The sequence below is a fragment of the Cantharellus anzutake genome (genome assembly GCF_015039405.1).
Source record: "Cantharellus anzutake strain C23 chromosome Unknown EI90scaffold_23, whole genome shotgun sequence".
Classification (NCBI taxonomy): Eukaryota; Fungi; Basidiomycota; class Agaricomycetes; order Cantharellales; family Hydnaceae; genus Cantharellus; species Cantharellus anzutake.
The window spans coordinates 201,802-222,347 of NW_024066973.1; the positions used below are offsets into that span (position 1 = coordinate 201,802).

General features: G+C 48.8%; 5 protein-coding genes across 5 annotated transcripts; 3 read left to right on the forward strand and 2 right to left on the reverse strand.

The window, feature by feature from the left end:
- Positions 1 to 667: 667 nt before the first annotated feature.
- On the forward strand, positions 668 to 4,040 carry EI90DRAFT_3123493 (armadillo-type protein; the record flags this gene model as incomplete). The annotated part of the gene is made up of 13 exons (XM_039063619.1): positions 668 to 769; positions 830 to 1,159; positions 1,227 to 1,863; positions 1,896 to 2,120; positions 2,180 to 2,253; positions 2,308 to 2,421; positions 2,473 to 2,784; positions 2,838 to 3,119; positions 3,173 to 3,377; positions 3,428 to 3,605; positions 3,658 to 3,757; positions 3,807 to 3,881; positions 3,936 to 4,040. The coding sequence occupies 13 exons, from the start codon at positions 668 to 670 to the stop codon at positions 4,038 to 4,040; spliced, it is 2,739 nt and encodes a 912-aa protein (XP_038916043.1).
- Positions 4,041 to 4,708: 668 nt separating this feature from the next.
- On the forward strand, positions 4,709 to 6,403 carry EI90DRAFT_3057610 (kinase-like domain-containing protein). The gene is made up of 5 exons (XM_039060307.1): positions 4,709 to 5,109; positions 5,193 to 5,422; positions 5,480 to 5,772; positions 5,827 to 6,108; positions 6,165 to 6,403. Exons 1-5 carry the CDS (start codon positions 4,722 to 4,724, stop codon positions 6,250 to 6,252), a joined length of 1,281 nt encoding a protein of 426 aa, XP_038916044.1. The 5' UTR covers positions 4,709 to 4,721; the 3' UTR covers positions 6,253 to 6,403.
- Positions 6,404 to 7,241: 838 nt separating this feature from the next.
- EI90DRAFT_3123495 (uncharacterized protein) lies at positions 7,242 to 7,985 on the reverse strand (the record flags this gene model as incomplete). Its single annotated transcript, XM_039063620.1, has 3 exons — positions 7,242 to 7,448; positions 7,505 to 7,518; positions 7,577 to 7,985. 3 exons carry the CDS (start codon positions 7,983 to 7,985, stop codon positions 7,242 to 7,244), a joined length of 630 nt encoding a protein of 209 aa, XP_038916045.1.
- Positions 7,986 to 14,393: 6,408 nt separating this feature from the next.
- On the reverse strand, positions 14,394 to 15,226 carry EI90DRAFT_3016363 (uncharacterized protein; the record flags this gene model as incomplete). Its single annotated transcript, XM_039056979.1, has 4 exons — positions 14,394 to 14,482; positions 14,537 to 14,896; positions 14,949 to 15,017; positions 15,073 to 15,226. 4 exons carry the CDS (start codon positions 15,224 to 15,226, stop codon positions 14,394 to 14,396), a joined length of 672 nt encoding a protein of 223 aa, XP_038916046.1.
- A 3,554-nt stretch (positions 15,227 to 18,780) lies between these two features.
- On the forward strand, positions 18,781 to 19,689 carry EI90DRAFT_3123498 (uncharacterized protein; the record flags this gene model as incomplete). The annotated part of the gene is made up of 3 exons (XM_039063621.1): positions 18,781 to 18,826; positions 18,880 to 19,111; positions 19,167 to 19,689. 3 exons carry the CDS (start codon positions 18,781 to 18,783, stop codon positions 19,687 to 19,689), a joined length of 801 nt encoding a protein of 266 aa, XP_038916047.1.
- Positions 19,690 to 20,546: the final 857 nt, after the last annotated feature.

The following is a 20,546-nucleotide window of genomic DNA, read 5'->3' on the forward strand; positions in this document are numbered from 1 at the left end:
GCGACAACTATATACGTTCTCACTTCTTTCCCAGTCCTTTTTTCTTTAGTCTTAGCCGATCCTATGCCAATATCAGCCACGGGTGAACGAAAATCGGATGCTCCCAAATTTCTGATGGCCGCCCACCTCTCCCTTTTGTATACACTGAGAGGTGACTTAGGTGAACGTTTGTTCACGTATATGATAGTTGGGCGCCTTTATCTTCGTCCTCATTCACTTATCATGTGAAGCAAGTCCGACAGGGTACTAATCATACACTTCAGATTTAAATAACTGGTTGATATCATTAAATAATTCCTGTTTCATTTCCCTGTATTCGCCGGCATGCTTTATTGACGCCCCTTAGAATCATCTGGTGTACGACGCTGCAATATTACTGTTGGGCGACAACTACAGGTTCCCCGTTGTCTAATCGAATTCTTCATCATTGTATTACCGCCCATGGGCGCTTATGAAGTTTTTCGTAGACGCGTTCTGCTCGATCATCCGTATATGATTTATCGATACCAAAATTTGCATCCGTTGAATATCTATAATTTCAACCATAGAACACGACCGTCCTCTCTCCACGATCCCAAGCACTACCACGATAAAAGACGCCCTCAGTGTCTCTATTCCTTCCTCAAGGATTCGACGTGCTTCACCTCAGACCTGATCACGGCTCATCATGGCTTGGAAACCGGAAGAGAATGGCCTGAATGAGGTGATGCGTGTTCTCCGTGATTCAACATCGAGCGAGAATCCCGAGGTACAAAAAGAGATGACTGTTGTGAGTGTCTTTTATTGCTGCCCTACATTTTACAAAACCGACGTGTCATTGGATCGCCAGCGCCTACATCAGTTCAATGAAATTCCAGAGTACCCATGCTACCTTGTTTACATCCTCAACTTGCCTGAAGGAGACGAGCGACTCAGGGCAGTGGCTGGTCTCTTGCTAAAGAACAATGCTTCCACTTTTCTCTCTACATGGGCTGCTCACGTTTTGCAATACGTGAAGTCCAGCATTTTGGTCGCCTTTGTTGATGCCTCGCCGATGGTCCGTAATGCCGCCGGCCAAGTCGTAGTGTCGATGCTTGATGCACTGGAGCCTGCCAACTGGCCGGAGGTTCTTTCGCACCTTCTTCAGTCCCTGGATGCGCCGTCGCTGGATGTCCAATTGGTACGCACGTGGTTTTTGTTCAAGCGAGGAAGATAAAACTCACCAGGGGCGCACTCAATATATTCAGGCTGCATTGAGTATCCTCCAGAAAGCTTGCGATGACTACCCGAGGAAGTTTGATATTGTGCTCTCCGGCAATCGACCCTTGGACTTCATGATTCCAAAATTTATCAGCCTCGCTGAGCACCCTAACTCCCGGATCAGAACAAATGCGCTCATGTGTGTAGCGCACTTTATCCAGGTTGACGTTGAAGCAATGAGGAAAAACATGGATGCCTTTATCTCTTCGTTGTTTCGACGAGCGAGTGACGAAAATCCTGATGTCCGTCAGCAGGTCTGCCAATGTCTGGTCATGCTTCTGGGGGTGAAAACGCCACAGCTCATCCCAGCCATTAATGACGTGGCGACGTTCATGTTGTACTCAACCCAAGATAGGGATGAGAACGTAGCTTTAGAGGCTTGCGAGTTCTGGCTCACGTTCGCTGAGGAGGAAGAATTGCAGGAGTACCTGCGCCCGTTATTACCAAAGCTAGCCCCAGTCCTTCTCCAATGCATGGTGTACTCGGAAGAGGATCTTATGTGGTTACAGGGTGATGATGAGGATGACTCAAACGTCCCAGACAAGCCATCAGATATCAAACCTAAGTTCTATGGTGGCGCTTCCCGTGCCCTTGGACATCAGGATGGCGACGGCCAATCGACCGGTAGTGGGCCCAAGCACTCAAGTATGGCCAAGAAGACAACCTGGATGACGATGATGATTATGATGATTATGATGATGATGACATGTCGACCGACTGGAACATTCGGAAATGTGCTGCCGCAGCTCTCGATGTTCTCGCTGTACGGTTCGGTGCTGACTTGCTCCAGGTCATTTTTCCGCATCTCAAAGAAAAGCTTTGGAGTGAGGACTGGTTGCAAAAGGAAAGCGGCATTCTTGCTCTTGGCGCCATGGCGGAAGGTGTGTCAGTGGTCCAGTTCCGCATTCTCGTATAATCCTCTGAGACTTCCTCGCGCCAGGTTGCATTGATGCCCTCGAAGAACATCTTCCAGCACTGATTCCTTATTTATGCAACGCCCTCAATGATCAGCGGGTATGACCGAACTATGCAGTTGATTCTGGACGTTATATCTGAGTTATGGTTTAGCCACTGGTTCGATCTATTGTTTGTTGGACCCTTGGTCGATACGCTAGCTGGTGCGCCACAAGCACTGTCGAGGGCAATCGAACAACTATTTTATTCCGACCATGGAAGGTGTCAGTGCGCTTTTGTTTTTTTTATGACTTACAGTATTCAGCCTGGGACTTCTAGTTGCTTCGTATGGTTTTGGACAACAACAAGCGGGTCCAGGAAGCTGGTTGCAGTGCATTCGCGACCTTTGAAGAAGATGCCGGTCCATTATTAGAACCATACTTGGAACCTATCCTGCGAAATTTGGTGTTCGCATTTGAGAGGTATCAACAAAAAAACTTACTCATCTTGTACGACGCCGTCGGGACACTGGCAGACGCCGTCGGCGATGCTCTTTCAAACAAGGAATACGTCGATATCTTGATGCCACCTCTAATTACCCGCTGGCAGCGGCTAAATGACGATGATGATGATTTGATACCCCTTCTTGAGGTAAGTCCACCATTATTGTTCTTTTCGCTCCTGCTCAGCAACGCCTTATCCAGTGCCTGTCCTCGGTGACTATGGCGTGTGGAAAGGGATTTGTTGGATACGCCCCTCCGGTTTTCGAGCGTGCAAATCGCATCGTGCACGACCAGCTCGTTCAGTACCAGTCCTGGCAACAGGAACGGGCCGCTAACCCGGACACTGACGAGCCCGATAAAACTTTCCTCATTGTTGCATTGGATTTGTTGAGTGGTTTAGCACAAGGACTCGGCCCGATGGTCAGGGAGCTCATCGTGGCCAGCAATCCACCACTTATGCCTCTCATTGCGGCCTCCATTAAGGTAAACCTTTCCACCAGCGTCGTAAGCGGCGTGCCTTACTTGCTTTATCGTAGCATCCGGAAGCCTCTGTGCGGCAATCCGCGTATGCGTTAATTGGAGACGTTGCCATCAGCGTGCCGGATCTGCTACGACCTTCGCTCGGCGACCTCATGCCACAGTTGCTCGAGCAAATTTCACCCGAGCCTAAACACGAGTTTATAAGCGCCTGCAATAACGCGGCATGGTCGGTCGGGGAAATCGCTTTAAACATGGGTCAGGGTGCGTGGGACGGTTTTTCTTGACTCACTTTGGTCTAAACCATCTCTCAGATCCAGAGTTCAACCAATGGATCCCGGCGCTAATTGACAAGCTAATCCCTATCTTGTTGCAATACCCTTCTAAATCTCCTAAAAGTCTAGTAGAAAACGCAGCGGTAACAATTGGGAGGATTGCCCTTGTTCAGCCACAAATCGTCGCCCCTCACTTGAGCCTTTTTGCATCCCAGTGGTATGAATACTGTCCTTGTACTGTCGCCTTCATTGATTCATGTTTCCTATAGGTGCCAAGCCCTATGGGAGATCAAGGACAACTCCGAAAAGGACACTGCATTCCGTGGTTTTTGCGCAATGATTGAGCTGAATCCCACGGGCATCCAAAACGTATGTCAATAGGTCATTTCTATCCTATCAAACCTCACGATCTATCTAGCACTTCATCTACTTCTGCAACGCCGTTTCGAAATGGACAAGTCCCTCACCAGAGTTGGAAGCAAAATTCCTTCACGTAAGGTAGCTTTCATCTGTGAATGCGCTCCTTGACTGATGGAGCTCTGATTAGATTTTCACCGGGTTTAAGCAAATGCTCGGTGCCCAGTGGGATGGCACACTTGGGTCCATGCCCCCACCGATACCTGAACGGATCCGAGAACGATACCAAGTGTAGATTCCGTGTACAACCCATCCAAACCCGCACAGTGCTGAACGGACTACATCCACGACCCGCACATCACACCAACACATCTACGCCTTTTTCCACTCATCATACTGGGTTAACAATACGGTGTTTTAGCTTCCCCATTGATTCCAACTGGCTGTTCTCATCCTAGTTTGCTTATCCATTTTTGGCCTATATAACCTTTCAGCAGTACCATCGTTCATGCGCATTTGTTTTCCATCGATCTTCACATTCCGATTCAGTAGTATAGTTAGTAGTTAGGTAGTTAGCATTAGTATAGAACATTCATGAATCATTCTCTTTCCTCCAATGTAGCGTAGCCTTTCAGCCAATCTCATGTCTCCCATTGAAATTGTTTCGGAAGATGCCTCTGACAGTTACCAAATCTGAAACCAATTCAGCGGAGTTAACCACCTTGGACAAAAGCAGTTCCTCGAAACGACAACATAAGAACAAAGGCGTTTCGGGTCTTGGGGTTGCATTTGGACGTTTCCCCTCTCCCTTCAGTTCATTATGTACGGGCGCCAGAACTCGACATACAGCAGGCTTGAGGCTCAAGCTCCTCCGTCTGCAGCATATGCAGACTTATATGGTTCAGCGGCTTCTTCCTCTACTGCGAGGTCCTCGTTCTCGGCGTCGATTATGCCCCAGAGTCCATGGGATGGCGACATGTCGATTCTCCCTGAAATGAAGCTCACTGGGATCTATGACAACCCTTATGACTACCTTCCTCACCCTCCTCAACTCGGCACAATTGGCCAGGCTGAGCTGGATGCCATAATTGCCTCAGGGATTCTCGCCGACAATACTGTTCCCATTCCTCAGTATGTGCTACCGGAAGATGACCAGATGGAATATGGCAACGTCCCCGTGTTATTGGACCAGCTACAGGTCGAACAGGAGTTGTCGGTGAACCAGCTTATTCCTTCCGACTCCGCCCAAACCGTAAGCGCTGTTCCCGAACAACCCGAGAAGCCTGCCTCCAAGAAGTACTCGCTCAATGACTTTTACTTCCACAACACGCTTGGGACTGGTTCCTTTGGTCGTGTTCACCTAGGTTCGTTCGCCCGCATACCGCCTTATCCCCATCTTTCTAAGTGATATGTGTCATTCGTTCATGCCATCTCAACGGATTCACAGTTCAAAGCACCCATAACCATTGTTTTTATGCTATCAAAGTCCTCGCCAAGGAAAAGATTGTTAAATTGAAGCAAGTCGAGCACACAAACAATGAGCGAGAATTGCTCATGTCTTGCAAGCATGACTTCCTCATCAACCTCTGGGGCACATTCCAAGACCGTAATAGTCTATTTATGGTCATGGACTTTGTCGCGGGCGGGGAACTTTTCACCCTCATCCGCAAATCCGTTGTGAGTCCCATATTCAAAGTATTGTCATGCATGGAAATTGAGCACTTGCTCCGCTAGCGTTTCCCAAACGCTGTCGCAAAATTCTATGCTGCTGAGGTGGCCTTGGCCTTGGAGTATCTGCATAAGAAGGATATCATATACCGTGACTTGAAGCCTGAGAACATTCTCATCGGTCAGGATGGACACATCAAACTGACCGACTTCGGTTTCGCAAAACGGGTTCCTGACCAGACGTACACGCTTTGTGGAACACCAGATTATCTCGCTCCAGAGATAATATTATCCGCCGGTTACAACAAAAGTGTTGATTGGTATGCTTGGGGCGTGTTAATATTTGAGATGCTCGCTGGGTATGCAGGCTTTCTGTCAAGGGCTTCCATTTCATTGCTAATGGGATGCTATAGGTACCCGCCATTCTATTCCAAAGGAGGGGATCCTGCCTCCCTCTATAAGCGTATCATAGAGGGGAATGTCAAATACCCAAGAGAAATTGATCGTGACGTAGAACACCTCATCCGAGGCTGCCTAACTGCAGACTTATCGAAGCGATACGGGAACACGGTTGAGGGTCGTGATGCGATCTTCCGTCACCAATGGTTTGCTGAAGTTGAGTGGGGCATGTTACGGGCGAAACAAATCCCTGCTCCCTACATTCCGGATCTTCGAGGAGCGGGAGACACTAGCCAGTGAGTGGATCCTAGCCCTTTTCAGGAGTGTTATCTAACGCACTCAATGTCCCTAGATTCGAGCAATACGCAGAAAATGATACAAGCGAATATGGTGCTGTCGGTCACGACCCCTTCCACGATTTATTCGCCGACTTCGATTGATTGTCCTCATTTCAAACGTTTTGGTATCATTTGACGGCTTTTCCACACATCCGTAGATTGTCTGCGACGGTCCATATTTACGGAAGCCGCCTCTGATCTGGTTCTGTCCAATAATACGATACACTCACCCACTAATACCCCTCATTGATATCATCGGACCAATGGTTACAACGCAAAGTTTCCCCCCCCTGCAATTTCGTATCCTCTAAGGAACCAATCATTCGGATGTACATGGTGTTTTTGCTGCATGTGCACAATGTTCATTTATTGGCCATTCGTTCCAAAAAACCCTCAAACATCATCCGATCCCATCATCAACTCAGACACGATGTACCAAGCTTGTGGTGCTTTACATGTTTAATGTCTCTGTTTCCTTTCGGCCTTGTTTTTCGTCCATCTCTCTCACTGTTAATTTCTAGTAGTGTTGTGTGTTAAGTAGAACAGGCAACCTAACTATCATCCATCCGCCGCTGCACTTGTATCCTACGCTCATGTCGGAATAGATACGGTGATAAGACCCATTTTGGCAACGTTTTGAGAGACATGCCGGCGGCTGAACTGTCATCTCATGCTAACCAACCTTCCCGATGGCCACGTAAGAGCGAATGGAAGACGGATCTATCTGCCGTGGGAACTGTTGAGAGATGATGGCGAAGGCGGCAATTGCGCCAGCGTCCTGAGAAGAAATAGAGGGTTGGTGCGGATGACGAACGCAAGGCTTTGAAGTCCCAGAGCCACTGCCAAGACCCAGGCTGTCGGTTCTCCTACGATCTCTACCTTTGTCTTTCAAAGATGCTGGAGCACCAATTCCTAAGCTGCGAGAGCCGCGGTCCTCACGATCACTACCCCGATCTGAATGATTAGGATAACAAAGACAACCCGGTGACTTTCGACACAAGAAGGGGTGAGACTTGCCTGAATTTACATGACCCAAAATACTTTGGGGTGGTGACACCGTTTCGTTAGAATCCATCTTTGACAGAGTGGTCTCAGTTGAAAGCGTTGTCGATGGTGCGAGAGAAGGCACTTCGGACACTCTGCGAAGAGTGCGTTCGTGACGGAAGTGGTGGCTTGTATAGAATCTCCCCACCACTCTCTTCTGCGGAGGACGACTGATACCTTAGAACCCTAGAACCCTTAGATGATTGAACAGCATTTGGAGGCTGCAAGGGTGCTGTCTGGGTGCCACGCCGTTCCTATTAAAGCAATATTAGTGCAAGAACAACCAATAAAACAGAAGATAACAACTCACGGCAAGGACGTGATCTTTGTCATTCGGAGCATCAATTTCATTGACCCACGAGCTCATCAAAAGAATTATTACTGTCGTATTGACTGGGCGAGCTCACGGTAGAACCCCGGGCACCGTCCCACCCCGGACCTCTCGCCCTCGCCCCAAGGAGTCGTGAGCACCCCCACTCCAACGAGACGTATCCGAGCAACTGCGGCGGGATCGCGCGTTGGTGTTTTCGGCTCGATGAAGCACCCCCTTTCAGAAGATTGTTGCCACTGACATCCTGGAGTTTCGCCAGTCTGGATGCAAACTGATTGACGAGCCTTCCGCAGGGGACGGAATGAAAAAAATAGCGAGGGTCCAAAACGCCAGAGGCTGAGGACAAGTGCTCTTTATCCGAGGATGTTACGGAGATGTACAGGGGCGGCCTTTCACTGGCACTAGCCCATGGCTTCGGTGAAAGCTGGAACCCCCCACCAGTTAACCTGTTTATGTCCATGCACCAAGCCCATTAAGCGGCCGCTAGTTACTGACGTGTGTACGCCCTTCAGCTCAATCCTTTTATATGGTTCTGCGATCAACAGAAAACGTGGCCTTGGGTCACTTCCCCGCCTTGTCGCCAGTTGTGGCCGTGATCACAACCATACCATTCCTTATTGTATTCCCTGTGCCATCCAAAGCTCCATCGGTCCGAAGATACAGAATCCGTCTTGTACCGCGGATAGTACCGGAACAAGTATCAACAGCCATGCTGTTGAGGATAAGACCAAAAAGACAGATGCGAGGTGGTTTATAAATACGCTAAGCTGCAACTTGGGACACGGACTATGCCTGGAGCAAGCACGCTGCTGCCATAAAACTCGCAGTAACACGCTCAGGAGACGTCGCAGGATCATCAATTCGAGTGGTAGGCCACTCTGGCACTGGAGGAAATGAGGAGGCGGACAATTTGGCAACGGAAAGTGCGGGGTCTGAGAATCCGACAGCCCATATAAACCCGCCCAGAAAACTCACCCACGCCCAAACGAAGCGCGCCTAAGCTCACACACACAGTCGACCGCGCTCAGAGTAATGCTTAGAAATAGAAGAGAGGAACTGACAGGGACCTGGATGAGAACCCGAAACTCATACGAACGACCCTCGTGCGTACAGGAAATGGCTCACCGGTAACCAAACGCATCTAAAAAGGCATCCCTAAAAACGAAATAGGCATCCCTGTGAACATCACCAACTTTGTCTGAAAGCTGATCCACAACGGACACAGAATGGGAAGCTACTGGACAAACATCTGGGGCTATAAACAGAGAGGGACCTGTCTCAACTGCGAAGCGCTAGAAACGATAAACCACATAATCCTCGAGTGCCCCACCACCAGGGACGCACCATATGGAGGACGGCCAGGAGTGTAAGTATTCGAGCAAAAGCACATCCCGTGGCCAGACACTGATATGTCGTGGCTGACCCGCTGCTCAAGTATAAAGATGAGAAAGGCAAGCTGCGAAAAGCTGCCTTCAGATTCAGCGCCATCGTCATGCTTCAGAGCTTATAACCAATCTAGAAGCTTAGATACTGGAGCGCACTGACAAGCTCCGCCAGAGAAGTGGTGACCATCTCTGAAGCCGAAGCACACAACACAGTAAAGGCAGCGCTGAACGACTGACTCCAACAGGAGATAAGACTGACAAACAATAGAAAATATGGTAAGACAGCGTAGTGGGATTTTGAGTGAGCGGATTGTCGGAAAACACTGCGGAAGCGTTGTAACCCGTTACAAGGCGTTGTAACGCCTTTCAACGGCACGTGCCGTTCTAACGCTCTCAACACTGAACTCGATCGTTCCAACGCTTCGAGGCGTTGTAACGCTTTGCCTCCGTTTCAACGCGTTGCAACGGCAACAAGGTAGGGTCAACAAAAAGAGACAACCCCTTGCAAGCCAGGATTGAAGCATACCTTCACTTCATTACATCCCCACACATTATCCTCGATTTTGGTGACTCACATTGCGGAATAGGACCAGAACTAAATATCATTAAATGGTTGGTACAGGTGGGAATTGAACCGAGGAACACTGTGATCATTATAGTAAGTACATTCATAACCGCTACACTACCATGCACTCTCAGCTCCGCGCTGATATGTTGACATAAAGTTGTATCAATCATAGGCCTTTTGAGTGTATATGGGCTAAGTTACTTAGTATTCTCAATATGTGTACACCCGCTGTGGGATTGAGGTCTAACTCATTGTGGGTGGTGCTATGTGGAGTTAGAATTCGAACGAAGTTGAACGTGATTGTTGTTCATTTTAGCAGTGGTATTGGGACTGGGCAACTCAGGTTGTGTCCGTGTACCGCTTATGTAATCAGATTCGGCCAAAACATGGCCTCGCAAATGTTCCATCGATAACTCATGAAACTGTATTCCATGTCCCAACAAAAATCTAGAGAGTGTGAATATACAATGTAAAGTATGTACTGAGCACTCGATCGGAAAAATCGATGCATTATAAAATGAGTATGTAAACAGACCAGTTATGGTACCTCAGATCGCAGATCCTGGCGACTCTGCAGATTGTGCATTATAGTGTTTTATAATATTTTGGAGTAGTGCCTTCCGGGGCCCAACTCGTAGCTTATTGACTGCTGTTCGATTAGGAATAAAGGTGTCTTTAGGGGCCAGCCAACGGTGCTTGTTGATCTGTTCAATTAGCTTGTCCCCCGTCATTGCAGCAATCACTGTAGCATCCAACTGGAGTAAAGTACTCCCTAGTTTCTCCTCCTCCACTCTCTTCTTCTCATCTCGTGCCTTTTGGGCTTCACGGCTGGCAGCGGCTTTTGCTTCCTCAGCCTTGTTCAACTTTGTCCATAGTTTCCTCTCAAGATTCTGTGTGTCTCGATGCCGAGCTTCCTTCCTGAGGAATGCATGATGGGCTTCACTGAAATTTTCCCTTATGAAGCCCTCAGTGTTGTTACGGCTATACATCACCAATGAATTAAATCGATGCTGGCTTAGCGATGGAAACCGCCTTGCCCAAACCCTCCATGTCCCTAGCATCCCTTCATTCACATCATTTGTTGTTGGCATGAATGCCGATGCCTTCTCTGCTGGAGTTAGAGAGGCAATGACTCCGTCACTAGAGAATTCAAAAACAAAACTTTCCCACTTCTGCGCAGCACCTCGACAGAATTCTATGAGCATTTCATGGAGAAATGGGAGTGCTCCTCTTGCCTGCTCCCGCTTGAGAGCTTCGAACACTTTTGGCTCGTGCCATGTTCCTCCTGTCAAGTGGCCCAAAGTGCCGTGCTTTTCTGTATCCAGAAGTAAGTTGGAATCTAGTGCAAGGTCCGCAATATGCTGCTTGACCTGATCATGGAATGGACCCATATCTAGCATATTTTGAGATAGAAAGTCTCCTGCTCGCATTTTCTCCAAGTAAGGTATAGAGACCGCCAGGCCAAAGAGAGCCAGGACAGCAAGCTCAGTCACCGTTGGTGTGTCCTGAAGGCCTTTATAACAATTTTCCTCCATATGAGTAAACCCCGGCTGATTCTTCCTATCACGCCAGCTTTCCAGGAACTCAAGATATTCGTCGCGGAAAACGAATAGCTCAATTGCCGCATATAGATGTGAAGCAAAGCGGGTATTACTCGTATCGCCAAAGCGACGAGTTCTCCCATGCTTCTCATGGAACCAATGATAGTGTGCGTCCTGACATCCTTTTTTATCATCTTTGTTGTTGAATAATGAGCCACAGAGCGATGTAAGCTTGACTGCTCCGGCATCTAGTGTAGGCTCATCAGGCTTTTCGGAGTTTGTCGGGCTTGACTTAGCAAGTGCAGCCTTGGCTAGACTATGGAGGGGTATTGGCCCTGGTGTCTCCACAGTTTTCAGGTGGTTCCACGCCTCAGACATAGCTTTGGCCCCGGCTTTGACGGTATTAAGGTCCTTGTGCATAGCGCATCCACACCATACAATAGTGTCAACTTGACATTTTAAGTCATGGGGAAGTTGTTGATAGATGGTTTCGCCAAGCTCACAGAGTCTTTGAAGGGTACGAGTTCGAAATTGTGCCGTCTGCTCATTGTTGGTGAGATCCAACCAAGCTTCGGCACTCTCGGATTTAGCGATGAGACTTTTCATGGTGTTATGATTAAATTCCTGGCGAGCTTCATCAGACATTGTCTCACAATGCTGTACACCAAGGTGAAGCATCCATTCTTCGCGCCTCCAGTCTGATATTAGCCGAAATAGCTTCTTCTGATCTTCGGCATGATCAGAATTCATCCCAGTTAGTTTCCGAATTGCATTCCCAATGCCTAAACCCGGGTTGAAGTCGGTAAGCTCTGGACTTTTGTATGCAGTTTCGAAGAACTCGCTCATCGACCCTTTAATGTTCTGCAACTGATCAACACTGGAATGCGATGGCATAGCACGGACACCCCATGTCCGGACCTGCATCGCTTTCTTGGGTCCATTGTCTGAGTATGTAGGAAACAGCGCAAGACTATGGACTGCCTCATAGGTGATATGGTGATGTGTTGTTCCATCGCAGCTCACTGTGTGTGCTGAAGTTTTGATTAGTGTGAAGTTATTCAGGAGTAAGGCATCATAGACTTACTATCTATGTTCTGAAGCTCGGTTGCCATCTGGATCTCGGCTGCTATTCCTGCCTCGGTGACGGCACGCGATACCATCCTGCGACTTGGCCCCTTGCCAATGTCCACCTTAAATGCTTGTGCACAGGCAGAAAGAACATCCGCCACCTTTGATGCCGGTATACCACTTGAAACAAGCTTGCGGCTTAGTTCACGGATGGTGTTCGAAAAAACTCCCTTAGTTTTCAAAGAAAACTTCCGAGCCGCTTTTAAAGCAGCCTCATAGCGCGTTTTGGATGCTCTAGTGCTCAATTCCAGTCGTCGTCGAAGTCTAGTGACATTGGCACTTGCTTTTCTCCATCCAGTTTGAAATCTGGCGAGTCTTTTCTCCAGCGCGATGTTCCGAGCTTCTGGTAACTTCATAGTGGCATTTGCTTCTTTCAGCTGATTAGACCTTTCAAGAAGTAGATCTGTGGACTCTTTGAGCTTTTCAGCTGTCTTAGCTTTCGCATTTTCGGATCGAGTACAACGGCGCTTTAGATTTTGCATGGATTGTGCTTGTCTGGCAACTTGGGCCTTAGTTCGGCTGGCTCTTGTTTCTAGTTCAATGACTTTTCGCTTCAGTGCTCCGATCTTTCTGTTTGGATTGGCTGGGGTCTCTGGTATCTCGGACGCGTTGGATAGAACAGAATAGGAAGGTTGAGGGGCAGATGTAGATTGTGGGGAAATTTGATATAAGGCACCATCCCTGCTGGTCTGAGATTGCTCCGGAAGCATGGTTCCATAACCACGGATCCAGCGCATAGTACGGGCATGGTCAAATGCATTTTTTTGGGCAGTTGATTTTGATTGTTTTGTATGCATCGAATTTTCCGTAATATTGATCGCTGATGATGTAAAATGGTATAAGGAGTATGCTAGGAAGTCGTCTCAGTTGTTCCAAAGTCAGGAGAGCATTAGTTGAGCTGAGTGTGCCCCAGGCATCTCCAGAATGCGCTATTGAGTGCGACGATGTACACACAAATAAACAAATGATCACCCAACAACTTCAGGCTCATCACACAGCAGCTAAGCGCGTAGAAATTCTCCTGGACGTGTAGAGTAGCTATTTCTATAATTCGGACTGTTGGATTTTCGTAAAACGCGCCGGTTGTCGAGAACGGTTGTAGAGCCATGAGAACTCAATTTTTTTACAATTCCTCAGTCCAATTATCAGCCTTTACAATTCCAAGCAACTTTCAATTGAACTTTTTGTTGTATGAGACGTTTGTGATGAGTTATAAAACTATACTTCCACAGGCTGCTCTGCGGCCAGTCTAGCTTACATAAGCAGTCCCGTGGGCAAGCTTCGCTTGCCCACCCCCAGTGGTATTGAGGAGAACATGAGTGCAAACACAAATCAGAACTCAGTGAATGAAGTGGCTTAAATAAGAATGTGCGGTGGACATTGAGGGTGGTGGAACATGGAGCGATAAAGGAAGATTCCTATGCTGGACACTGACAGTTGATGGGGGGTGCACTCTGTGTGTGGTCGGAATCGTTGTCCATGCTGTCCCTGAATGACATGTTACGACTCAGCGCCCAGCCTCCCATATGGAACCCCACTGGTTAAAATGACACAGGAAGAGAACGGTGGGGTTGTTGGGGATTTGTCACTTGCTGAAGTGGTCGTTCGCTGTGAGAGTGGCTTGACCGTCAAGTAGGTAGACGTCATCGATGTGAAGCAAGTGAAGGTAATTTGTGGCAATGGATCATGGAACGTGTGTTTGCCTGAGTATGGGGGACTCCCATGTGGCTTGGAAGTACAGGGTATGGAAATGTGAGTGTACAGTTGCTGCAGCCGTGGTTGGCAGTGAAGGGGAAGTGCGTCCATGCGTTTGTGAACAGGGATGTTTACAGCGGGGCTGAGTATTTACAATTTGATTTTTGCATTGAGCGTTGGAACGGATCAATAAGGCGTTGAAACGCGTTGAGAGCTCTTAACGCGTTAAAACGAAATTCCGTGTTTTCCGACAATAACGCAGTTCCTCACGTGGCATCCTGGCTCACATGCAGCAGAGTTGGCCGAATTCTATTTGTCTACATTAACAAGCTTTACACATCAGCAGCTTCTGGTCTAGCCAGGACCCCAGCCTCTATGACTTCGTAATATTACATAGACGTCTGGTCACCTGTTGCACAACCCTCCGACACCTCATTTTGCACCGATCCCTAGGGCCTCTCCACCCCAAACCTCCAGGCAGCCCCGCTGCCCAGCGAATGCTACGGGTAGGTTCCACAAACGAATTTTGGGTTCAATCCAGCAAGGGATGTTCAAGCTTTCGCTGCAATAGCCTGGACATGGAGCTTGAATAGTGCACAGACGAGCATGGGCCCTTGGAAAGCGAATGCCACCCACATCACTACATAACCATGATAAGCACGAATGAATATAAGCTAAACTAATAACGGCTCACTCGTAAAGCCATTTGACAAGCCAGCGACCAACTGAGGATTGCCGTTCGCCTCAGCGATACGTGCATTGAACTCCTCCACGTCACGTCCGAGAGATATCCGCCAAACGAGTGTTGACATGAGGCCAATGATGAACCCGAGAGTGCCCAGGGATGCTACGGCTTTTGAAGCCATCTGATTCGCATTGAGTTTGGACAGAGAACCAGGGGCATTTGGAAGGATCTCGGAGAGCAAAGTGAGCGCAGAAAAAATGAAGAAAAGCAGCGAAAAGAGGAGGGACGTGAAGAAAAACTGGGGCGAGGTATTTGGGACTGTGGTGGGCAAAGCCGATTTGGGAGCATTATCAGGAAGAAAGGAATAGTCTACGGGAATGGATTAGGGCCATGTGTGAAGCAAGTGGAGCAACTTGCACACCATATTGGGCGTCCCACGACTCATGTGTGCATTTCATGGCGCCAGCATTGTTCTTCCGTTGACAGGAGCCTGCAATTAGAATAATTATTCCTCGCAATAACGCCCTTATACTCCTAGAACATACCGAGAGGCCCGATCAGGACCGTAGGACCATCGACCTTTGTATTCAGGACATTCGTCACAGCGTCGCCTCTCGGGACACGACGCCCTTCTAGAGGGCTGAAGTCAAAGTCATAGAGATCTCGGCGCTTCAGGACACGCCCTTCGCTAATGTTCATTGGAGAAATAGTAACGAGAGAAACTGAGGAATGGAATCGTGGGACTGGTGCCTAGTTCTTGCGTCAAGCTGGTGCCAGGGGTAACAAAACTAACATAAACCTACCACGAATGATAGTGAAGCTAGAAGGAGTGAAGCAATGAAGAGAAGAGGAGCCAAGTAGCGGACGATCAAGACCGATGCGTTGGAAATCATGGCGTTAGAAACTGAGAGAACTCGCGCAGCGAAGTAGAGAAGACACAGAAGATTAAAAAGAGAGGGAAGCTACAAGACCTAAGGGAATGTCAAGCGAGGTGATAGGCCTGGTATCTGGTCATCGAGCGGAGTCTTTATAGGCAGGCAGCAACTGGTTGCTTCTCCTGACGGGTTATGTCCTGTCAACCGGCAAAACGAAACAGGATCGATGATCACAAAGGGCTAGAACTGGTGACAATAAGGGATCTAATTCTAACTCAAAGATCTTTAGGTAGGCGACCAGGGTTATAGACGGTGATAAAGGCTATGGCGCCGTCGTCAACTTTAGAACAAAGAAATTGCCAATCCGTTGCGACAGTATTTTATGCCTGGCTCTGTAATTAAGTAATGACATCCATCCTCATAGAAAATCGGAATGAGAGAAGAAAGGCAAAATACGCGGAAACACGATAGTGCAGTGACGTATGTATGTGCGTCTAGACCCGCGACATAGTAACGATGAACACCAATTTGTTGCGGCTTTAACGGTCCATGCTGACAGTGTATTTCATCACCAGATTCTAATAACAGACGCTAGCCTAGATGTCGATGCCGGGTTGGCAATAGTTTGCCTTTGTGTTCAAGCGTCGGTCATAGATTAGGTAAGCATAGCAAGGTCGATGATCCAGTTCAAGTTGGCAGCTCCCCCCTTTTTCTTCTCATAGTCCGTCATTTGACAGGCCCTGATGCCTCCTTGGCCTTACTGGGTCAGTGGATGGCCCGTTTTTGCGGTTCCAGCAGCGACCCGCCTAATTTTACTATACTAAGGTGCACCTGCACTTTGGGAGTCGAAAAACCCAGCCTCTAGTCCTAGCTGCATTTCAGTGTTTCCACCATCTCCTCACGCCGCAAGTGAACGATTCGACGCTCCATTTAGGCTGAGACAACAGCTTGGACGTCCCGCTCTCCCCGATATCAGTGGCGGCTGATAATTTCTCATGCAGGTTAGCAAGCATATATGAAACATATGTTAAATTCGAGTTTCAAACACTTCCCCAACCTACCTTTGTGTTGGCCGGGTTTGGTAGGCTTTCCGAGCTGCTTGAGCATCACCTTCAGTGATATGGGTCATTGCAAGGTCGGAGGGTATTTGGGCTCTCCCGGCGTGCAAAAACGACACAACGACGCTTGGATCCTAGCCAGATCCGTCTCCGATAAACTATTTTCCAGAAAATGATGATTTTGGGTCCCCCCGCCCCGGCACTAGGCGCCCACGGATGCCCGAGCAGGCAGAAAGCAGAAAGGCACGACACAGCATAACCAGCGTGTCCGGAAGGACAGACTGGGGTACAACGGCAGGTTGAGTTCCAGTGTGGGCGCGTCACGACGGTGCGGGACATGCACTGTTAGCCCCACTGACGGCACACAGCGTTCATAGCTGGCTTCACATCCAGCCTCAATGTCTCAATGCCTCAATGCCTGGCTTCCACCTCCTGCATTTTGATGCCATAATGCACTACTTATCGCTTCTAGTGCTTCCCAATGGATGTGGCACGCGGGACCTTTATCCCTCCACCCTTCTCCGCGTCCGACGGCGGTCCTTCAGAAGGGGGCCGAACCAGTATGCAGAGGGCTTTTTTCCAGATTTACAGTATAACCCGTGTCCTAAAGGGTGGAGGCACGGAATTTGAACCCCGGACATGGGGTGTTTGGTCATGATCTGGGAAACATTTAGCGAAGATTCCATTTGGTTATCTGGTGAAAATCCCGGAAGCAGTTCGCGAAGTGGAAGACTTGGGATTGGTGGGCACCTACATCCCAAGAGCTTGTAGGCACATAGGAGTGGGGCTGTTTTTCGCTCACTTCTGACGTGCCCTTACCCTTACCTTATGGCTCAATGCCTCCGAGGAGGTGCATTCTGTTCTGTGTTCCGAATTACATGGACTCCGCCCTGGAGTAAATCGGACCATGTATGCAGTGAGTAGCACGTCCGCTCCGCTTTTTGAAGGGTATCTCAGCATTTACGTTATAACACTTTCCTGCTTCTCTCGGGGCAAGCGCTTAGTGCTCTCGCTCTATCAGGCAACAGTTTGTGTGGGGGCATGACGTCCACTTTATATTTTTGGATCTGCGTGTGTTCTCGTGCCCTGACTAGCCATTCAAGGTAACTCGCTTGGTTTATGACCATGTTGGGCATCCTCCGTCTTTCCTCTGACACGGTTGGATCCGACAATATCATTTGAAGTGCAAGAGCCCCTCGGATCGCGCGTTGGCTCCCAGGGACGTCTGCGAAAGTAGCTACAATTCCCCCATCTAATATGGAGGCGGGATTTAATCGAGCATCTCAGCGATTTCGTTATAGCACTTTCCTCCTCCGGGGCAAGCCTCAGTTCCCTCGTCCTATCACGCAACATTTCGCGTGGGGGTATTACATTTACTTTCCACTTCGGATCTGCATGTTTTCTCGTGCCCTGACTAGCCGGATGAGGTGACGGACTCGATTTATGACCATGTTGGGCACCCTGTCTGAGATGGTTGGATCCGACAATGCCATTTGAAGTGCTCCTCAGATTACGTGTTGACTTATGAGAGGACATCTGCGAAAGCAGTTGCAATTCGGTGCGGGATTACCCCTTAGACCATCCCTAAATCGTCCGACGCTGGCGCGTTTGGACTTGGGCAGTAAAACCAAGATGATATGGATCCAGATTGCCGAGTCGAAGCTAAATATAGGTCCTGGTACTGTTTAGTCAGCAGATGAGGACGGGCGCTATCGTCGTGATCTGCGATAAGGGTAACACAACGAGTCGCATTTTCCTCCACGTCAGGGGGGCGCTTAGCACTCTTAACGATAACGATGATTGGCTTTCGCTCATCTTTCTCATGTGCCTTGGTGCAAACTTACTGCACTGATTTTTCGGGTCCCATTGGCGCCATTTTTCGTGACGCCGGTCCTTTCCTTATTGCGGTACCTCTGCCGCCAGGCCACATCTACGTAAGAGCATTATACGCTATAAAACAACCCGCCCCCGAATACTTCAGGAATGTTCTAGTTACACACCCCACCCCCGTCTGGCTGAATGGATCCTCTTTGCTTCACCCTCCTATTGTTTTCGGCATTATTATTGAGGCTTGTTAGGTGTGATAACACCGTAACAGTGTATGCAAGCGATACTGGGAGATTGGAATACAGGAGTCCTTACGCGAGACTATCAGAGTCAGTTCCCCCACCTAAACTCTCTCAAACAACTATCTAGAAAGCTCACCCACATGATCCTTGTTAAGTTGGTACAATACGTTGGTGGTCCATCTATTTGTGTCCGGGCTCCTTGATGGATCGATAACATGCGCAGAAATTACCGTGGTTGTCAATCCTCCGTTATGGAAACTACAGAACAGAGCGCCTATGTCACCTTGATATTCATAGGTGTGATGCATTGTTGTGATTGGTTCTCAAAACGTATCTGACCCAGGACCAAGGGACATCCGTCCAGGCATGGTTACTCAGTGCCAACACAACATCAAGCGTCGACATTCAGATCGACGGCATCTACCAGACTACTATAGACACCTCGAATAGTGCCCAAAACTACTGGGAGTGCCTCCCCAAGGTTTGGTATTCATCCCCGTTGCCAGCAGGTCAGCACGCAATCACTGTGCTGCATAGGAAATTGAATGGTGATCGTCCATATCTCGATTTCATAAAGTATATGTGAGTTGTGTTTTAGTTTTGCTGGGAATCCACTATGCTCATATGTGATAAAAAGTTATATTCCTGTGCCCGTGCCTAGTACACCCGGGAATACTAGCACTCCTGGGCCTACCAACACACCCGGGAACACCAGTACTACCAGCACTGTTGGACCCACCAGCACACCCGGGAGCACCGGCACTACCAGCACTGTTGGACTCACCAGCACATCTGGGTCTACATGCGTTCCCGGATATGCCGGTACCTCTGGGCATAGTACCAGCACCTGCACTCCAGGGCCCACAAACACGCCGACCCACAGGAATACTGTGGGTTTGAAGGTCGGACTCGCCATCGGTTGGGTAGTCGCAGGCATCCTAGCAGCAGTGGCTTGGAAATACAGGCCCGCAGGTGAGCGTGAGACGGATGTGCCGGTTCGAACGGCAACTGAACGCGCGCGAGGTACCCAGCACTCAGGACCTCCCGTTTACACGCCGTCTCCGGGCGCACTGGAACTTGGCGCAATCAAAAGTAGTGGTGGGTCGGCCCAAGCGGGAAAAAGAGGTGCGCCGACTACGTCTGCATACGACCTGCTCTGAGAACCTCTTGAAGACACGATCCTTAGTGGGAATGAACAGGGATCGGATTAAAACACGCCCCCTTTGCTTATATGCTCTCTTACCACATGTCTTCCTCTATACCTTTGCTGCCAGATTTATCGTCTCTATCAGCTCTACTGCCTTTCCGCTACTCACTTCTCTCCTGCGCTTCTTACCCTACGTTTGATTTCTTCTACCTTGCTCACTGAAATTTGCTTTGAACTGTTGCCAGTGAGGAATGACGATACGTACTTGTGCCTGAAGCTCCGAATGTCAACACACTGAAAAGTCACTAGGTAGTGCACAAACTATGCTCACGGGCAAAATTCCACGCATGCCTCGATCCAGCCTCAGCGAGGGGTTGACATATCAACAGTGGAGACTGCTTGAAAGTTGGGTATCCGAATTGGCCGTGAGGACTCATAGAATAGCGTCATGCTATTAAAGGCCGAAGCCAACCCACACCACTGTGCCACCACCTGTAAAATCGTCCTGTAACTTCTGTATTGTCCCACCTCATGGAAGTGAGCCCCCCCTCCCATTGAAGCTGCACCACTTATCAATGAAGCACGCGAATCTTGAAACAATACCTCTGGCTAGGAGCTCCGGGCCGAGGAAGGAACTCGAATATGTTGGAAGTCACCGTAGGGTCGACGAAGGTACGTACGATGCAGCCTGATCCCGCCGTTCTTTCCGCGCTTTAGACTGTTTGAACTGAGGTGAGACCACCTGTTGACATGTATCTAGCGATTATACGCCGCGCAGTTGCATTGCATGCCAATAAGTGTATCCTAGTTCAAAAACCCACTGGTCTATTTCACCTTGTGGGGAGGAAGCTAGGATGTGGCTTCACGTAA

Coding starts and splice junctions, on each gene's coding strand:
- EI90DRAFT_3057610 (XM_039060307.1), top strand. CDS start 4,722: ATGTCGATTCTCCCTGAAATGAAGCTCACTGGGATCTATGACAACCCT. Junction 5,110..5,192: donor CTTTGGTCGTGTTCACCTAG/GTTCGTTCGCCC, acceptor ACGGATTCACAG/TTCAAAGCACCCATAACCAT. Junction 5,423..5,479: donor CCCTCATCCGCAAATCCGTT/GTGAGTCCCATA, acceptor TTGCTCCGCTAG/CGTTTCCCAAACGCTGTCGC.